Source organism: Cydia strobilella, chromosome 4 (assembly GCF_947568885.1).
Source record: "Cydia strobilella chromosome 4, ilCydStro3.1, whole genome shotgun sequence".
Lineage (NCBI taxonomy): Eukaryota > Metazoa > Arthropoda > Insecta > Lepidoptera > Tortricidae > Cydia > Cydia strobilella.
In genome coordinates, this window is record NC_086044.1 from 1,088,588 (window position 1) to 1,109,037 (window position 20,450).

The 20,450-nt window shown below is 39.2% G+C and overlaps 1 protein-coding gene across 1 annotated transcript; it reads right to left on the reverse strand.

Annotated features, from left to right (window-relative positions):
- Nucleotides 1-170: 170 nt before the first annotated feature.
- On the reverse strand, nucleotides 171-16,598 carry LOC134740893 (thioredoxin domain-containing protein 3 homolog). The gene is made up of 10 exons (XM_063673546.1): nucleotides 16,453-16,598; nucleotides 13,861-13,964; nucleotides 9,951-10,022; nucleotides 5,401-5,550; nucleotides 4,742-4,940; nucleotides 3,480-3,650; nucleotides 2,839-2,996; nucleotides 1,909-2,123; nucleotides 936-1,161; nucleotides 171-350 (listed from the first exon to the last, which is right to left on the reverse strand). Exons 1-10 carry the CDS (start codon nucleotides 16,592-16,594, stop codon nucleotides 171-173), a joined length of 1,617 nt encoding a protein of 538 aa, XP_063529616.1. The 5' UTR covers nucleotides 16,595-16,598.
- Between the last annotated feature and the right edge of the window lie 3,852 nt (nucleotides 16,599-20,450).

Below are 20,450 nucleotides of genomic sequence, written 5' to 3' on the forward strand. Positions count from 1 at the left end.
ATATTAGTAGTCAGAATGGGAACTTTTCACCTGAGTCTAAACGTTAGCATACGAGTTTATTAATCGCAGCGTTGCGCAATGGCGGCGAGGCGATCCGAGTAGACTGCACACACATTGGCACTCGCCTCCATGTGCCTGAGCTGGCCGTATGACCCGTGAGAAATGAATGTCTATTCAGCCATCGGCGGTGGGGAAGTAGCTTTATCCACGGCCACCTCGTCGTCGTCGGCCTCGTCCTGGTCGGGCTCGTCTTCGGCGGCCTCGGCCTCGGTAGAAGCCTCGCCTTCTGAAGACGGAGCGGCCGAGAGGGCGGGGTCTACGGCCTCTTCTTTATTCTCGCCTTGACGCTTCTGTAAAAAGTAAATGGCAACTTAAATGGTTTGGAATTACTGAATACGAGTACCTTACCTTAATCTGTGTTTAAAGCGTACTGTAGACAGTCGACAAGGGTTATTAAAGCACATTGGTAACTTTCAACGATAGGTATGTAACTATATACACTTGTATAGTTGACTTTACATGAAGAAGCGCCTGCTTGCAATAAAATTGATTTCAAGTCGGTCTCGTATTAGAAAATAATATCTGGGACCGAGCTTTGCTCAGAAAACATGTAAAAACTAAAAAAATCGCGTTTCCCCAGAGATAAGACCTAGCTAGATCGATTTTTCGCCCCCGAAAACCCCCATATAGCAAATGTTATCGAAATATGTTTAAAGGTATAAGATATTATGATGACCTTACAATAGATACAATGCCCCGGCGAGAACCTCGCGCTCCCTAGCGCGCCTTCCACAGCGTCCACAGGGCCTTCGGTTCAGCAGGGGGAGGGGGGCCAGGTGGGATAAGGTCGGTGGGGTCCGCTAGTTCAGGTTCCGCGAGGCCTACGGCTACTTGAAGGACTTAGATTTGGTCTCGCAGCTAAGACTCCGTCATACCTTCTTCTTCTTCTTAGTCTTTGGCTTCGGCTTCTCTTCTGGCTCGCAGTACCCCGACGGGAAGAACCTCACGCACTCCAGCGCGCCTTCCACAGCGTCTACACTGACGTGTATGGGGCCGAGGGCGAGCAACTCAGCAGGAGGGCCGGGTGGGAAGAGGTCGGCGGGGTCCGCTAGTTCAGGTTCTGCGAGGCCTACGGCTATTTCAAGGACTATGGTTTCGCAGCTGAAAAAAATCGATTTGATTTTAAACATTTAAACTGTATATTTGTGAATCTTTATGCAAATGCTTGATAAAGTTTTGTGCGCGCCGGAGCGCCTTTCTTGCGCTTTAGGCACCCTTTCACATTGTAACGTCCAGCGAAGCCCGACATTCGCAGCGCTCTCGCATGTTAGGCCCATTCCGTCGGGCGAAGTCCGATATTAGGAGTGCGCGAACTTACATACAGGGTGCCTGCGGCGCTCTTCACACTGTAAGGTCGGGCTAAGCCCCGCATTTACTAATTTTCTAAACGAACTTGACATTTAACGTTGCATAAACGTCGATAAAATATAAAGTTATAAATATAGATTTTATTGCTATTTGTATGAGATGCATGTAATTTTACCTAGACTTAAGAAAATTAAGTACCCTGACAGGGTGTCATGTACCTACCATCCTCAAACTGTAACACCTAATGTATTATGAACATGACTGCAATACAATAAAGAATAAATTATAGATGGTATACCCCACATTAGCACGCGCAGCTACAAACAGTGCCTTCGGCGTCCTTTACGTTAAAAGGTCGGGTAAGGAAAGTGACGTAACAGAAAATGACCTACGAAAGTGATCTACTTTCCTTAAAGGAAATTTGACGATGGGTACTTACAATATTACATGAGGTTTAAAATTTAGGAACCGAAGTGCAACTATAACTTAGCTAATAGCTTTGACGGTTGGTTAAGGAGTAAGCTGCTTAACGTAACTTACTAGTCCTTGTCCAGCCTGTCCTCGTACTGGTTCGCAGTTTTACACAGCAGCCTCGGTTCCGCCACGTTTGGGTCTGCAAAGAAGCCGTGTTTCAAGACCCGGGCAGCGTACTTGGCCGCGGCCGTCAGCACGGCGCGCCGCTGCCACGCGCCGAACATCATGGCCACGTGCGGGGCTGCGGGAGGGGGGAGCGGCTCCACTAGGGCGCCCACCATCTGAGGAAAAGATAAGGTTCACCCAGCTGCAAAAGAGTATGGCCACTTTATGAATGAATTCCAATCATATGTGATGTCCATGTAATTTGCAGCGCGCTGTACACGAGATAATATTGTTATTTTTCAGAATCAGAAGTTAGTGGATGTTAGTGAGAAGACATCCTTGCCTTGGCTTTATTTCTAAGGATTTGGTCACGGGTTTACACTATACCCTACAGTGTGGAACAATATATCTAAAAGAGCGTCTCGTTGTTGTTTACCGAACGTTTAGCTCCGGCACTCTGTCCAGGCTGAGCTCATCACACATCAGCTTTTTCAGGCATTCTTCAACATCAAATCTAACTTAGGAAACATAAGGACCAAAAGTGCAACCCGCTGTTTTTCATATTTACCAGGTGCTCGTACCAGTCATCACACATCAGCTTCTTCAGGCGTTTTTCGTCAAACCTACTTTAGAAAACATAAGGTCTAGTACAGCGGCCCGCTGTTGTCTGTCTGCTGGCACGTATAACCCTGGCACTCCGTCGAGACATACCTCACCACACACCAGTCTCTTCCGGCGTTCATCCTCTTCCAAACCTACCTTAGGGAACAGAAGTTCCAGCACCGCGGCCCGCTGTTGTCTGTCCGCTGGCATGTATGTCCCCAGCACGCCGGCCAGATGGGGCTCATTACACACCAGTTTTTCCCGGCGTTCGTCCTCTTCCAAACCTACCTTAGGGAACAGAAGTTCCAGCACCGCGGCCCGCTGTTGCCTGTCCGCTGGCACATATATCCCCGGCACTCTGCCCAGACGGAGCTCATCACACACCAGCTTCTTCGGGCGTTCTTCTTCCTCCAAACCATCGCCATATAACACTCGGCGGCAGATCTCTGAAATTAGAATTGAATAGAATAAAATTTATTAAGGACGCTTAAACAACAATTTTTTTTTACAAAAACATGCCTCAAAAATGGTTTAAAACGAAACGAGTGAAAAGGTTTCCACTCAGCTTGGTGTCATGGTACCTTTTGAATACCTTAACGCTGGTCTTCCGTGGAAGCCCTTCCAAAAAACGTTCGTATATCTAACTATTTAACTAATCCTTAATCCTTAAAGAAGGCGTTGCCATACATTATCACTATATAATACCAAGAGTGCCAATTTGATGTAAACTTAGCGTTGATTGGAATTGCTTTATTTGCTCATCGGGTTGTTTCACGGAAGGAACCAGTGATTATCGCTCTGTAAGCAGAGCAGCCCTTTTAAGCTTATATACCTATGTTACGTCTTTACACTTTACTGAGCTTTAGGTATGCCGCTTGTTCCGATCCTGATCTAATCTCATCCAAAAGTGCCTCTGAGCATGAACTGACCTATAATATCCCCTTCCTTATCGGGTTGTTTCTTTAACAGCAAAGCCAATGAGGGTCGCTCCGTGAGCGCGGCCACTGCTGCTGGCTCGCCCATCTCTGGTTCTTCCACCGCCAACCGACGTGCTTCTATCTTGCTAAGGAGGAGGGGACATTTGTCGGCGACTAGGACTCCTGGAACATGTGTTGAATGTCAGACTTGCTGATGTTGCTCGTATGAGAGTGTAAGATAAATCACTCTCATACGAGCATCATCAGCAACTCTCGGACATCTCAGAGAACAAGGAAAGCCACGCAAAACGGTACGTTGTACTTATAAGTGTATGACTCTTTCCAAGGGGGCAAGCTATTGCATTACGCATTTTTCTGAAATGTTCCTGCGGCACGCGAGTATTTAATTAGCCGTAGTAAATAGTAGAAATTTAGCAAACACATCTGCGAATTGTAACTTGAGGCGGCGCGTTTCACTTCTTCTAGCCTAGCCTAGCCTAGCGAATACGCTTCTGTCTGAGACTTACCAAAATGGTCCAATGCATGTAACACCTCACGCTTCTGCATGCTGCAGCACACACATACAGTTGCAAAATCTTAATCACTATGCTTCACTTCTCCACCCAATAGGTTATCTCTGGTCTTAGAATCTTCGGTTTAAAGATTCTTTACTCTCATAAATTTTAGCAAGCGGATAGCGCGTTAGACAATTTTCGGATGTTTCTGACTATGCGACAACAGCTATCCAGTGGAAACATAAGCAAGTTGTTGCCACATGTGTGTTTTTTTTTTTAATGAAATAGGAGGCAAACGAGCAGACGGATCACCTGATGGTAAGCGATTACCACCGCCCATGGACACCCGCAACACCAGAGGGGTTGTAAGTGCGTTGCCGGCCTTTAAGATGGGAGTACGCTCTTTTCTTGAAGGTTTGAAGGTCATATCGGTCCAGAAATACCGCAGGCGACAGTTAATTCCACAGTTTAGCTGTCCGAGGCAGGAAGTTTCTAGAGAAACGCACAGTTGAGGACTGCCAACCATCTAAGTGGTGAGGATGGTAATGTTGTCGCGTAGGGCGATAGCGAAAAATGTGTGGTCGGGTGAGAGCTCTGAGAGATCACAGAGGCTGTGACACTCACCAAAAAATTCCAGAGCATCAGACACCTTCCGAAGATGTTTCTGAGCATGACACAAGCAGTCCCTCGGCAAATTCATCTGCAAAATGCTGGTCCACGCGCTATTTCCTAAGCAATAGACTTCTATTTAACACTTACCATAAGGCTCCAAAGCATCAGACACCTTCCGCAGATATTTTTGGGCATGCGGGAGCAATAAACCAGCACACACATCTGCGAAATGCTGATCAACACGACGCGCACGTGTTTCGCGACGTTCTTCGCGCTCAGCTGCCGCCGCGGCGCGTTCGCGTTCTCGTCGTTCGGCGATTAGTTTTTCTTGAGCTTGAGCCACCTCCTGTATATCAATAAAACAGTTCAATAATGCCACACATACCAAGTTGCCTACTGTCATGAAACCCTAAACTATTTTGTGATATATAGGTACCTTTTGCACCATAGAGATATAGGTTGTGTACTATAATGAATTCTTCTCTTTGCGTCGTCGATACTCCTATATTCGGTCGCGATCGTGACTGAATTTGGTGCGGACTTGGGGGCTAGCAGAGGAGGTACGATAAGTCACGTGACTTTTTTTATACATTAATTAAGTTTTGATCAACAATTATCATCTTGCCAAGACCCCCAGGTCAGTTTAACTCACTAAGCTCGGCGCACATACCTAATATTTTTACCTCTGTGTGTAATTCGCCTATCTAAATTGAGAGGCCTGTAGGCTGTAGGTACCTTGAGAGACGGAAGACAGTCGACCAAATATCATGATTAATCAGGGTTTGAACGTGGTTTAAATTGCGTACCTGTTCCTCGGGAGTTAATTCGTGAGGGGCCCGCTGAGGCCGCTCTCGTTCCCCTTTCTTGGCTAACTCCTCATTCTTTAGCTCCTGTTCGATGGTACGCGCGATACGGGGAGCGTCAGCGCCGAATATTATGTTCACCAGCTGGCCGGCCTGGGAGTAAAAGTTCAAGGCACAATAATAATTAGTTCTTTATGTATACAGACAGTGATAATCATTGATTTGGGTGGTTTTGCTCTTGTGGGCTTTTGCGCCGTTTGGAGTAATTAAATAAAAAGCTTCTTTAGGTAATAGACCGTTTTTAAGTATGATGTGTGCACCCATATTTTTACACTTGACTTTACAAATGGCGAAGTGACTGTTTAAACTTCTATGACATTGAAATTCAGTAAAATCTGACAACAGTTTGCGTTTTTCAACTTTACGTAAGAACCTACATAATAGATTTTAGATACCATGCATGCAAACAACTTTAAAATATTCGGCCTTAGTACGTAACCTTTAAAAAATTCAAAAGTATCTTGTCCTTCACGGATTATACACGAGTCGAATTCAGTAGGTCCAGTCAGTAGCAGAAGTTGCTAAGCGGGCGAGGTGTTCAAAATGATCTTAACACGACTTTATTGTTAAGAGAATAAGAGCGTGTCAAGGTAATTTTGAACACCTCGCCCGCTTAGCAACTTCTGCTGCTGACTGGACCTACCTACAGAATAAATGAAGGAAAATTATAGAATACGGTGGATAGCTTTTGTATGAAAAAAAATATTTTTTCGATTTTCAAAATGGCGGGAATTGGAAATGGTGCTTTGTTATGAAAGCACTAGACATGCAGAATATAATGATCATTGAGCAAGTGCAAGTACTGCTGCAACCAATATTAAAATTATTATTTTTCTGCGAAATGGATGTATAAATAAATAAATAAATATTATAGGACATTCTTACACAGATTGACTAAGTCCCACGGTAAGCCCAAGGAAGCATGTGTTATGGGTACTCAGACAACGATATATATAATATATAAATACTTATATAATAGGCCTTTTCATCTGTGCCAGATGTTTTAAGCATCATCCCGGTAACGACACTTGCGTTCGTGGCTGTGTAGCCCTATGCGGGAGAGGATCCCTCGTCCACACACGCGGCAGGTGTATGCTCCCCCAGGTGGGCGGGGGTTGGAGGCCTGCTCGTGGCGCCCCAAGCGTTTTTCTTTCAAATAGGTAAACCAGGCATCGTCGTGCTTGGATTGGCCATCATGGACAACACGACGCCACATGGGTCGGTCTTCGGCCAGTTTCTGCCATTGGTTGCATGGGATATTAAAGGCAACCATATCACGCTTGACACAATCTTTAAAGCGCAGCATTGGCCGCCCGACCGGTCTTTTTGCGTCTGCAATCTCTCCTAGCAGGATTTGACGTGGTAAACGAGTCCGTTCCATACGATGCACATGCCCAAGCCACCTCAGTCGTCTCTTCTTTAGTATGGCTGTGATACTAGGGAGCTGTGCCTGGCCTAGAACAGACTCGTTTGTCACGCGATCCTTCCATGTGATGCCAAGTATGCTCCGCAGACAGCCGGCGTTCTTGTTTTGCGTAAGTAGTCCAGGAAATACATAGAAAACACCCATGACTCAGGAACAAATATCTGTGCTCCTCACACAAATAAATGCCCTTACCGGGATTCGAACCCAGGACTATCGGCTTCGGAGGCAGGGTCACTACCCACTAGGCCAGACCGGTCGTATGTATATTTAGGAATTAAACGAACTTACCTGTAAGTGAAGTTCGATTTGTGATGATCAAAGGCACGCTGATAGCGCCTACTAAAAGTTAATTACATCATGGAAGAAGTTTGTGCGGTGAAATATAATATTTGTTATTGCCACAATATTTTGAAAGTTATGTTATCTGACGACAGTGACGACGACTTAAGAAGAATTATCAATTACAGGGCTTTTCTCTTTAAATTCTAAGTGCTAGCAAATTACCGAAGTTAATTTCAATGTTAATGCCTATTATGACTTATTTAAATACTTCAGTTATTCAGTTATATGTAAACAAACTAAATACTTTAGTTATTTAACTATATTGTCCACATGAAAGACGCCTGTTACCCTAAATATTTTTGACCATTAATTCTGTGGTTGCTAAACCGTGTTAAACTCACTTTTATATCTTTTATATCAAAAACTGCTTATACGAATATAGGTAAGTCGAATGCCCGTCCTTGTATCTATATGTGGTATAAAAAGGGACCTTATTGTCGATGGCGCTTACGCCATTATAAACGATGCTCCGATATAAATACAATGCCGCGCGACGCTGTGCGTCGTAAGCGCCATCGACAATAAGGTAGAAAATGTCCCATATTATACAAGTAGATAAATAGGTGGTTATATACACACATGCTCGTGCCTCCCCAATGCTCATCGCTCCGAAGGCTTTTTCCAACTACCGTAAGTTTGGTCGATATCACCACATGACTCGTGTCTGCGCTTATTGCTACTTATGTAGAGCTGTCTGTCTACTTATTCTAGGCATAGAGTAACTTATACTAGAGCGGTACTGTCATAGTAAATTTTGTAACCCCAGTAAATTCACTGCCATCTGTCGACACACTTTAAAACTAAAAATGAAGATTTATAAAAATACGATAGAATGTATTTAAATATAGATAAATGATTTTTTTTATTTGCATTAATTATTTTTATGATTTTGACCCATGTTCTTTCACTGATATGCGTTAAAATTGTTAAATAACAAACGAAACCGCAACGCCATCTATACGACTGTAGGCCAAAACTAGTAGCGCCCTCTGAACGAGAATCATTTTTTCTTGATTTTCGAGGCACGTTTTTTCCTTAGACTGTATCCATCTATTACGGAGTTATATCTATCTTTGTTCTAGGTGAGATATGTAAGAATGTGTTTCTGGAAGGGGCCGACGAGGGACGATGACGAGGGTTGTATATTCCGTAAAAAACTAGGTACTTACATTTATTCTCTTCTGTATACAAACAAGTTCTTAATGTCTCAATAAGTCTTGTTTTACTGCCTTGAGGGGGACCCTTAAGGCAAGCTCGGTTTTCCACACAAACGTAGTTCCGCTCTCATTTTAAAACGACTAGCTGGACACTTTGTACTTACAATAGGATAAGGTATCCTTATCCTTCCCTAAGGGGGGGGGGGGTAAATAGGGGTGAGTAGATTATAGCCACAAAAAATAAAAATAAAAGACTTTTTAACAAAATAATTAAACCGCCGAAAAAACTGAGTAGCAAAAAATAATAAACTACGTATATAAAGTGCGATGAAAAAGCAACCGGCGCTTGTGTTTACGCTTTTTGAAAGGTACTTTAATTTATTAATGTAGTTGTAAAAAGTTGGAAATTATAAAAAAATACAGGATCTAAGTTTCAAAAAAATTTTTTTTTTAACTTCAAAAAAGGGATAAAGTAAAGATACCATTCGATTCCTTGCATTTTATCCAAAAACAGATTGTATAGCAACTATATGCATAAACGCAATGTTTCACCGACAAAATCGAAATTTTACTTATTTTCCATACATTCAAGATGGGCTCTCAGTGACCTTGACGTCACGTTCACTTATCGTTTTATTAGGAGCGTTTCGCGAGTGAAGTACGACTGTCTGACTTTGACTATCTTTCTGACTTTTGTATTGCTTTAATGCAATGGGTCCCATATAGATATTTAATCCTAACAACAAACCTGATCGATAGATACCATTAAGAAAAAAACCGGCCAAGTGCGAGTCGGACTCGCGCACGAAGGGTTCCGTACCATTATGGAAAAAAACAGCAAAAAAACCACGTTTGTTGTATGGGAGCCCCATTTAAATATTTATATTATTCTGTTTTTAGTATTTGTTGTTATAGCGGCAAGAGAAATACATCATCTGTGAAAATTTCAACTGTCTAGCTATCACGGTTCATGAGATACAGCCTGGTGACAGACAGACAGACGAACGGAGAGACGGACGGAGAGACGGACGGAGAGACGGACAGCGGAGTCTTAGCATAGAGTAACTTATACTAGAGCGGTACTGTCATAGTAAATTTTGTAACCCCAGTAAATTCACTACCATCTGTCGACACACTTTAAAACTAAAAATAAATATTTATAAAAATACGATAAAATGTATTTTAATATGGATAAATGATTTTTTTATTGTCATTAATTATTTTTATATGATTTTGACCCATATTCTTTCACTGGTATGCGTTAAAATTATAAATAACAAACGAAACAGTCAACGCCCTCTATACGAGTGTAGGCCAAAACTAGTGGCGCCATCTGATCGAGAATCAAATTTTCGTGATTTTCGAGGCACGTTTTTTCCTTAGACTGTATCCATCTATTACGGAGTTATATCTATCTTTGGTCTTAGTAATAGGGTCCCGTTTTTACCCTTTGGGTACGGAACCCTAAAAATTGTCATCAAGCCTATTCACCCTCGGAAATAACATAGATAGACCGAGTGGGACTCATGTGGAGCCGCGGGCACACCTAGTGGTATGAAAATACTTACGGCTATAAACATCCAGGTTGGCTTGCTGTGGTTCCGGAAACGCTTCAAACAGTCGATGGTGTCTGCCTTCGCCTGCAAGGTACAAGTTAGAATGGAATCTCATGATAGAATGGAATCTGATTAGTAGGTAGGTAATTAGTTAGACCAAGACAAGATAAGTATCTGCAACGATTTTGATCGATGACATGACTCACTTATATAACAATTCAAGTCTTGGAGACCCTTTACATCTCTAAGGATAAGTTTTTTTTTTATACCACGTCGGTGACAATCAAGCATACGGCCCGCCTGATGGTAAGCAGTTACCGTAGCCTATGGACGCCTGCAACACCGGAGATATTACACGCGCGTTGCCGACCCTAACACTCCTCTCCGTCGTTGAGCTCTGGCAACCTTACTTACTGGCAGAAACACAACACTATGAGTAGGGTCTAGTATTATTTGGCTGCGGTTTTCTGTAAGGTGGAGGTATTTCCCCAGTTGGGCTCTGCTCTAGATCTGGAATGACATCCGCTGTCCTGTGCCCTACCACACAAAGCGAGATGTCATTCACAGTGCCCATACCTCTCTTTTGGACGTAGTTTAAGGACATATCCGGGTCCGGACGCAGTTTAAGGACATACCCGATAAGTTGATGATCGTTTTTTTATTATTATATATATTTTATCTCTGACACCTAGAGACTTTTACGCCAGCACCACACTTCGCTGTATTTGGCAAATATTCGTGTTGCATCCCTTTTGTTTTGTATGTCAAAGGAAAGAGATGCACCACGAATATTTGCCAAATAAGGCGAACTGTGGTGCCAGCATCACATCTAAACAATATTGGTACTTGTCTGTTGTTTGTATATTTTTTATTACTTTTTTTTGTGTAATTTGACATTTAGACTGGATACATCTCTAACAAAGTATCTAATATTTTATTGATTCCATATTTGTACTTGTTTTTTGTAATTTTGGTTAATTTTATTGCTTGTAAAAATTTACATGTAAAAGTGCCCCTGTGGCCTATTTGCTGAATAAATGTTTGATGTTTGATTGATGTTTGACAGTGGATATTTCCACCATTGTTACCTTAGGGGGGCGCCTAGCCTATGGAAATATTTTCTGAATTAAATAATTTCATTCATTCATTCATTCATTCATTCTAGCGATATGTACCGTAAGAACGGCTACCAGCATATGAGTGATATGGTGGAAATATTCGCTGTACTGTAATCGAGTCGAGTCTCGGTTGCTGAGTAGGCAGGACTAGTAATCCAGTCGCGAGTTCATGTCTCGCCCAAGACAGTGAATTTTTCGCTTTTCATTTATTTATATGCTTAATACCTATAGCGAGTAACCATACTCAATTTAATAAAATTTCGTTCGCCCTCTATTAATAGTTATTGCTATAGGTACTTTTGACAAGAAAGCTCTTTAATGGGTGGCAGTTAGGTGGCACACAAGTTTCCTCAGGAATTCCGAAGGGTCTAGAACAGTCAGATTTACATACAAACATAAATTCACATTATTAATGACTGTATCTACAGGGGGTACGCACGGATAGTGAAAAATTGGGTCACGGCATACCAAGGGGGTATGCCGTGACCCAATTTTTTACGCTTCCTTTGATACTATTTTGTTTTTTCTTGTAATGAAAATAACATAAATTATTATTAGCATTTTTGTCCCTATGTATATAGTGCAAAGAGGATATAATAAGATAGAGCGGTACTGTCATAGTAAATTTTGTAACCACTGTAAATTCACTGCCATCTATCGACATACTTTAAAACTAAAAATGAAGATTTATAAAAATACGTTAAAATGTATTTAAATATGGAAAAATGATATTTTTATTTGCATTAAAAAAAAAAAGATTTTGAGCCATGTTCTTCAACGGATATGCGTTAAAATTATAAATAACAAACGAAACCGTCAACGCCCTCTATACGAGAGTAGGCCAAAACTAGTGGCGCCATCTGATCGAGAATAAAATTTTCGTGATTTTCGAGGCACGTTTTTTCCTTAGACTGTATCCATCTATTACGGAGTTATATCTATCTTTGATATAGTGTATTGTATATACCAAAGATAGATATAACTCCGTAATAGATGGATACAGTCTAAGGAAAAAACGTTCTCGTTCAGAGGGCGCTACTAGTTTTGGCCTACAGTCGTATAGATGGCGTTGACGGTTTCGTTTGTTATTTAACAATTTTAACGTATATCAGTGAAAGAACATGGGTCAAAATCATAAAAATAATTAATGCAAATAAAAAAAACATTTATCTATATTTAAATACATTCTATCGTATTTTTATAAATCTTCATTTTTAGTTTTAAAGTGTGTCGACAGATGGCAGTGAATTTACTGGGGTTACAAAATTTACTATGACAGTACCGCTCTAGTATAAGTTACTCTATGTATATACTTATAGGTATATATTTTGTCCGACAAGAAATTGTAGTTTTTTTTTCCTATTTATGGCTTTACTCCTCCCTAAGTTTAGCAAGGTGGATTCTGCCAATGTCGAGGTGTAGAATTTTGATTTGAGAGACGAGGTTCGGTTAAATTTGAACTTGTGGAAGGATAGGCTGGGATCCTACAACAAACAGAAAATTATTGTAGGCGCCACTTCCTACGTACCTGTCGTATTTTAGACGTATGGATTTTTTAGTGCCATTGGATTTAATTTCTACTATGTCGCACTAATACATGACGTCTTTAAACTTCTAATGCCCAAAAGCTTATTAATTGTAAGAGGATTTAAAATGAACGTAAAAACTTTTCGAAATAAATAAGACTTTATTTCAAAGCAGAAGGATTTAAAATATAATTATATATTATTTTGATTTATTTTTAGGATACCGGGTTGTTTTTACTTGGTCATACAATATATTAGGCACGAGGTTTAGCGTTCTAACTTAGATCATAGAGTAACTTATACTAGAGCGGTACTGTCATAGTAAATTTTGTAACCACAGAAAATTCACTGCCATCTATCGACACACTTTAAAACTAAAAATGAAGATTTATAAAAATACGATATAATGTATTTAAATATGGTAACCAAAGTGCTAAAATTAAATTGCAAAATATGGTTAAATGATTTTTTTTATTTGCATTAATTATTTTTATGATTTTGACCCATCTTCTTTCACTGATATGCGTTAAAATTGTTAAATAACAAACGATACCGTCAACGCCATCTATACGACAGTATGCCAAAGCTAGTAGCGCCCTCTGATCGAGAATCAAATTTTCTTGATTTTCGAGGCACGTTTTTTCCTTAGACTGTATCCATCTATTACGGAGTTATATCTATCTTTGCTACACCAAACAGAAAATTATTGTAGGCGCCACATCCTACGTATATAACCGTCGTATTTTAGACGTATGAATTTTTAGTGCCATTTGATTTAATTTCTACTATGTCGCACTAATAATACATGACGTCTTTAAACTTCTAATGGCCAAAAGCTTATTAATTGTAAGAGGATTTAAAATGAACGTAAAAACTTTTCGAAATAAGTAAGACTTTATTTCAAAGCAGAAGGATTTAAAACATAATTATTATTTTGTCCTATTTTTAGGACACTGGGTTGTTTTCACTTGGTCATAAATATATTAGGCCCGAGGTTTATAGCGTTCTAACTTATGTAATGAAACTATGAAAACGGATTATATCGCGTATATTGAATTTATAATACATCCCGAAGTTTCGAACCCTTTACAGTGTTCGTGGTCAACGGGTGACATCATATCATCGTTCTAACTTAGATTAACCGATAATAAAATTAATCCATATGACAGGGTTTCTAAAAACAAGCGTTTTAATAACTCGATTAAAAGCTCCGCGCGTTTCCGGTACCTGGTTCTAAGCTTTTAATAAAGGCTTAAGTACCTAAAAATGTGTACGAACCACCGCTAAGTGCAGGTTGTCACCTCCGATCTCCACCTTAATCTTCTTCAGGTTGCCCACCATGCCGATGCAGGGCCCACACCATTCGGAATACACGTCCACTACTGAAAAAAATAGTTAAGGTCATACATACAAGGCAATAGAAGTCCAACATACCGATAAATAAAGTCTCTGACTTTACCCACGTCAGAGGAAACAGGAAGCTATGATAAAAAAAAAACCGATGCAAGGCCCGACCAATAAACGTGCAGACTGCAGAAAAAAACCGGCGAGTCGGACTCGCGCACGAAGGGTTCCGTACCATTACGCAAAAAACAGGATAAAAATCACGTTTGTTGTATGGGACCTACTTTAATATTTATTTTATTCGGTTTTTAGTATTTGTTGTTATAGAGGCAACAGAAATTCAAATTCTGTGAAAATTTCAACTGTCTAGCTATCCCGGTTGATGAGATACAGCCTGGTGACAGACGGACAGAGAGACAGACACAGACACACAGACAGACAGCGGAGTCTTAGTAATAGGGGCCCGTTTTTACCCTTTGGGTTCGGAACCCTAACAAACGAGAATATTTAATTGTCACTGCAACTCTTGAGTACCTACAGTTTGATTTCAAATAAACATGTACCTAAATCTAGTTTTGTCTTGAGCGTTACCACCACTTGTCGCGTACATTCTGTTACTCTCTCGAAAGTTACATGTACAATTTTGTGTAGCCTAAGAGCGTTTTAACATTGTCATATCCGATATCGTGTTTTAGTAAAAATGATTTAAATGCATAAATAAATAGAGAGAAATCCATACTAACTTACATTATATATTATATAATATAATCCATACTTATACTTATATACTTATTATACTTATACTTATATATATTTTTTAATTTATTTATTCATATAATACAGTTACACAGTTACACATATACTATAAATGCGCCAAACTGGAGTAACCAGTTTGTTGGCGCACCGCGCGTATATATACTTATACTTATATACTTATTATACTTATACTTATTTACTTATACTTATACTTTACTTATATTACTTATAATTTACTTATCCATACTATCCATCCATACTAATATTATAAATGCGAAAGTCTGTCTGTCTGTCTGTCTGTCTGTCTGTGTGTTCCCTCTTCACGCTTAAACCGCTGAATCGATTTAAATGAAATTTGGCATAGGTTGAGTCCCTGAGAAGGACATAGGATAGTTTTTATCCCGAAAATCATCCCTTAAGAAAGTAAAAAGCGGGGTGGAATTGAGATAATTAATGAAGTGTCTGCTAATTTGTGTGCATAATATGCTCAAATTGAATAATTGCTATAAGACTTTCTCCAGGCGCTATTCTTACTCTTGCTGGGGTTACTAAGTCCACGCAGACGAAGTTGCGGGCAAAAGCTAGTAATATTATAAATGCGAAAGTCTGTCTGTCTGTCTGTCTTTTTGTCTGTGTGTGCCCTCTTCACGCATAAACCGCTGAATCGATTTAAATGAAATTTGGCATAGAGATAGGTTGAGTCCCGGAGAAGGACATAGGATAGTTTTAATCCCGAAAATCATCCCTTAAGAAAGTGAAAAGCGGGGTGGAATTGAGATAATTATTGAAGTGCCTGCTAATTTGTGTGCAAAATATGCTCAAATTGAATTTGCTATGAAATTTTTTTCAGGCGCTACACTTACTTTAGCTGCTGTTACTAAGTCCACGCAGACGAAGTCGCGGGCAAAAGCTAGTACATAATAGCTTACATTTTACTTCGTTCCGACATCCGATATCGGATCGGGCAATGTGAAAACGCTCTTATTCAGTTGGGTAATAAACACGAAGAAACATATACCTTCTGTACACGACAGTTGGGATACTTAACTAGCTTATTATTGGTTGGGCTCGAGTATATCGCCCAAAACCGGCCCGGTAGATGGAAAGTGCATGTGATTTTTTATTTATTTTCCTAGGTACATAATTTATCAAGGCTTTCCTCGATGCCCTCGGTTGGTCTCTACAATTTAATTGTGGACAGAAATGGAATCTCACTGTACATTATTTTTTACTTCTGCGATTGCCATTTATTCTAAAGTTAAATAATGGGATCGAGTAAGTGAAGCACTTACCTTTACTGACCCATTTAACCTTTAGGACGCCTAATGACGGATATATCGGCATCGCAGGTCCAACGTCAAAGACTGATTAATCCGTCATAGACCACAGAACAACATAGACCTACGTGCATGTGCATAAAGTTCAATTTCAGTTTTAACATTTCGGTGACGTGGCGTCCGAGACAGCTTTTGTGTTTGACACGGCGTCTAAAAGGTTAAAACCTTAATTTTAGTCGCTCTTCTTGTAAAAGGTATATAACTTCATACTAAAATAGACTAAAAACCTCCAGCGACTAACGGTCCTAATACTAGTATTAATTAACTCCAATGTCATATTATATTAAATATATATTTCTTATTATTTATCCAAATAATTGCTTTGTTTTGTTACATTTTAATTGATTCAAATTTCACAACCAATTTTTCGTACAGCGAGAACTGCTAGTTAAAAGTTTCACACAATAAAATCTTGTTTTTTTTATAAACTTACCTAACAATCCATCTCGTTGCACGAACTTGGTCCACTCTTCATCTGTGTTGAGCTCGGCTTGCAGTTGCACCTGCGCTGCCTTCTTCCCTGCGCCGGCCGCGGCCGCGGCGTTGGCGTTTAGTAGCGCCGACGTTAGGGACATAGTGCGGTGAAGCGTAGAGTGAGGTTTGAAGCGGTTGAAGCGGTGTGAAGGAGTGAGTGGTGTAAGGTACAAGCAGATAGCGTATGTTGAAGGGTCTTCCCTGCACCGGCCGCGGCGTTGGCGTTTAGTAGCGCCGACGTTAGGGACATAGTGCGGTGAAGCGTAGAGTGAGGTTTGAAGCGGTTGAAGCGGTGTGAAGGAGTGAGTGGTGTAAGGTACAAGCAGATAGCGTTTGTTGAAGGATCTTCCCTGCACCGGCCGCGGCCGCGGCATTCGCGTTTAGTAGCGCCGACGTTAGGGACATAGTGCGGTGAAGCGTAGATCGAGGTTTGAAGCGGTTAAAGCGGTGTGAAGGAGTGAGTGGTGTAAGGTACAAGCAGATAGCGTTTGTTGAAGGGTCTTCCCTGCACCGGCCGCGGCCGCGGCGTTGGCGTTTAGTAGCGTCGACGTTAGGGACATTGTGCGGTGAAGCGTAGAGTGAGGTTTGAAGCGGTTGAAGCGGTGTGAAGGAGTTAGTGGTGAGTGGTGTAAGGTTCTAGCAGATAGCGTTTGTTGAATGGTCTTCCCTGCGCCGGCCGCGCAGACATTGTGCGGTGAGGCATAAAGTGCGGTTTGATTTGAAGCGATGTGAAGTGAAAGTTGTAGGAGTGCGTTAGCGTAAGGTACAAGTAGGAAGCGTTTAAAGCGCTATGAAGAAAGTGAGTAATGTCATGGTGGCGTGCGAGTATAATGAGACACTATACTATTAAAGGCCTGTCATTCATCCTAAAAGCATTCATTATATCCCCTTAAGACCCACTGTACTATAGTACTAACAAATAAAACTATTATAGTTATAACCTGTGATTCAAGAAACTAAACCTGATGTCCTACGCTACTGAACAGGTCAATACTTTAATTTAAGTAACTGCCAATTTTAAGATTATACCTATCATCCATACAGGGATGATTGTTTTTATAATAACAGTTTCGATATTATTTACACCTTTGATTTTGTGTAATAGTTTTGCCTATTTGGACACGCTCTCATTTCATATCTTGTACCATCCCTCAACCCTAGAAATACCACAGACGGTCGCATGTGTAGAGACTTTGAAAACAACACGCCACCACCAACTCACCTATTCAAGCGGAGAAATTAGGAACTAACGCATATTCATACAAAGTTTCATAGTAACCGTACAGTGGCGCCACCATTAACTGATAAAATATGTTAGCGATGCTACAACATTTTTATGATGGCGTTATGGCTGGATTTTTCGCAATACCAAAGATAGATATAACTCCGTAATAGATGTTTACAGTCTAAGGAAAAAACGTGCCTCGAAAATCAAGAAAATTTGATTCTCGTTCAGAGAGCGCCACTAGTTTTGGCCCACTGTCGTATAGATGGCGTTGACTGTTTCGTTTGTTATTTAACAATTTTAACGCATATCAGTGAAAGAACATAGGTCAAAATCATAAAAATAATTAATGCAAATAAAAAAAAAACATTTATCCATATTTATATATATACCTATCTTATTGTTTTGTTTTTAGTTTTAAGTTTTGAATTTTAACTAAATTTGACTGTGCATAATATATCTTAATTACAATTTTATAGTTTTAAATTTTTTATCTTTTTAATAATCAATTAATTTTATTATTACCCATCAATTAATTGTCAAGATCTTTTATATTTTATCATTCAATTATCAAATGCTTAGTCAATTTAATTTTAATGGATCTATCTTTTATACTTAATCTTATTTATTTTTATTTTTATTGCAAATGTTTTGTATGTTTTAATTATGGATCAATGTTATCTGGATTAAATGATTAAATTAAAAAAAAATATTTAAATACATTTTAACGTATTTTTATAAATCTTCATTTTTAGTTTTAAAGTATGTCGATAGATGGCAGTGAATTTACAGTGGTTACAAAATTTACTATGACAGTACCGCTCTATCTTATTATATCCTCTTTGATATCACTGACAAATATTTTCACATGTCTATCTTGACTGAATGTATAGTGGGAAGCAATGTATATAAATTAAGATCTTATGTTACCATATGTTCATTGTGAATAAACGATTTCATTCATTCATTCATTCATTCATGAGTTATATTTATTTAATTTCTATCTTGTTGTCAAGAAAGGTTTTTAAGTTTTTCGGCATTTTGCATGTCTCGTAACCTATATCCATACCATATTAATATTATAAATGCTAAAGTGTGACCTCTTCACGCTTAAACCGCTGAACCGATTTAGTTGAAATTTGGCATAGAGATAGTTTGAGTCCCCGGTCCCCGGGAAGGATATAGGATAGTTTTTATGTCGGAAATCATCCCTAAAGAGTGTGAACAGAGGGGTTGAATTGAGAGAGTTTAATGAATTGCCTGAAGCTTATGCTCAAACTGCTATTACACTTTATCCAGGCGCTGTACTTACTCTAGCTCCTGTTATTGATTCCACGCATACGGAGTCGCGGGCAAAAGCTAGTTCGTAATAATTTTATAGTGGGTAGTGGGTACTTCTCATTCCTTATTTATATACCTCTAATTTTTGCATTCAGAAAATACCTTAATAAGTCGTCGTCAATAGAACTTGCAAAGAATGTACACAAATATGACAGATTTTGTTAGCGTTTGACACATTACCTAACATATTTACGAAGTGAAATAAAACTATGAAAACGGATTATATCGCGTATATTGAATTTATAATACATCCCGACGTTTCGAACTCTTTACAGCGTTCGTGGTGGTGGTTTTCATAGTTTTATTTCATGAGTAACTATCGCGGTAACCGAAGACAATATTATATTTACGAAGGTTATTTTCGCTGAAATATTAATAATTAACATTGATTTTAATTAAATATTTATATAAATAAAATATTTAAGTATATAGACTGTCATAGAGTAACTGATACTAGAGCCATAGAGTAACTTATACTAGAGCGGTACTGTCATAGTAAATTTTGTAACCCCAGTAAATTCACTGCCATCTGTCGACACACTTTAAAACTAAAAATAAATATTTATAAATATACGATAAAATGTATTTAAATATGGATAAATGATTTTTTTTATTTGCATTAATTATTTTTATGATTTTGACCCATGTTCTTTCACTGATATGCGTTAAAATTGTTAAATAACAAACGAAACAGTCAACGCCATCTATACGATAGTGGGCCAAAACTAGTGGCGCCCTCTGAACGAGAATCAAATTTTCTTGATTTTCGAGGCACGTTTTTTCCTTAGACTGTAAACATCTATTACGGAGTTATATCTATCTTTGCTAGAGCAGTACTGTCAAAGTAAATTTTGTAATATCTTTGCCCCAGTAAATTCACTGCCATCTGTCGACACACTTTAAAACTAAAAATGAAGATTTATAAAAATACGACAGAATGTATTTAAATATAGATAAATGATTTTTTTTATTTGCATTAATAATTTTTATGATTTTGACCCATGTTCTTTCACTGATATGCGTTAAAATTGTTAAATAACTAACGAAACCGTCAACGCCATCTATACGACTGTAGGCCAAAACTAGTAGCGCCCTCTGAACGAGAATCAAATTTTCTTGATTTTCGAGGCACGTTTTTTCCTTAGACTGTATCCATCTATTGATGTAAACAAATATGACAGATTTTGTTAGCGTTTGATACATTACCTAACATATTTACGAAGGTTATTTTCGCTGAAATATTAATAATTAACATTGATTTTAATTAAATATTTATATAAATAAAATATTTAAGTATATAGACTGTTGATAAGGTCATGGTTGTCCTTTTAAAGAGCGAGATTAGGAAGTAATGAAGGTAAAATGTGGTAAAACGGTTTGTTTACATTGTT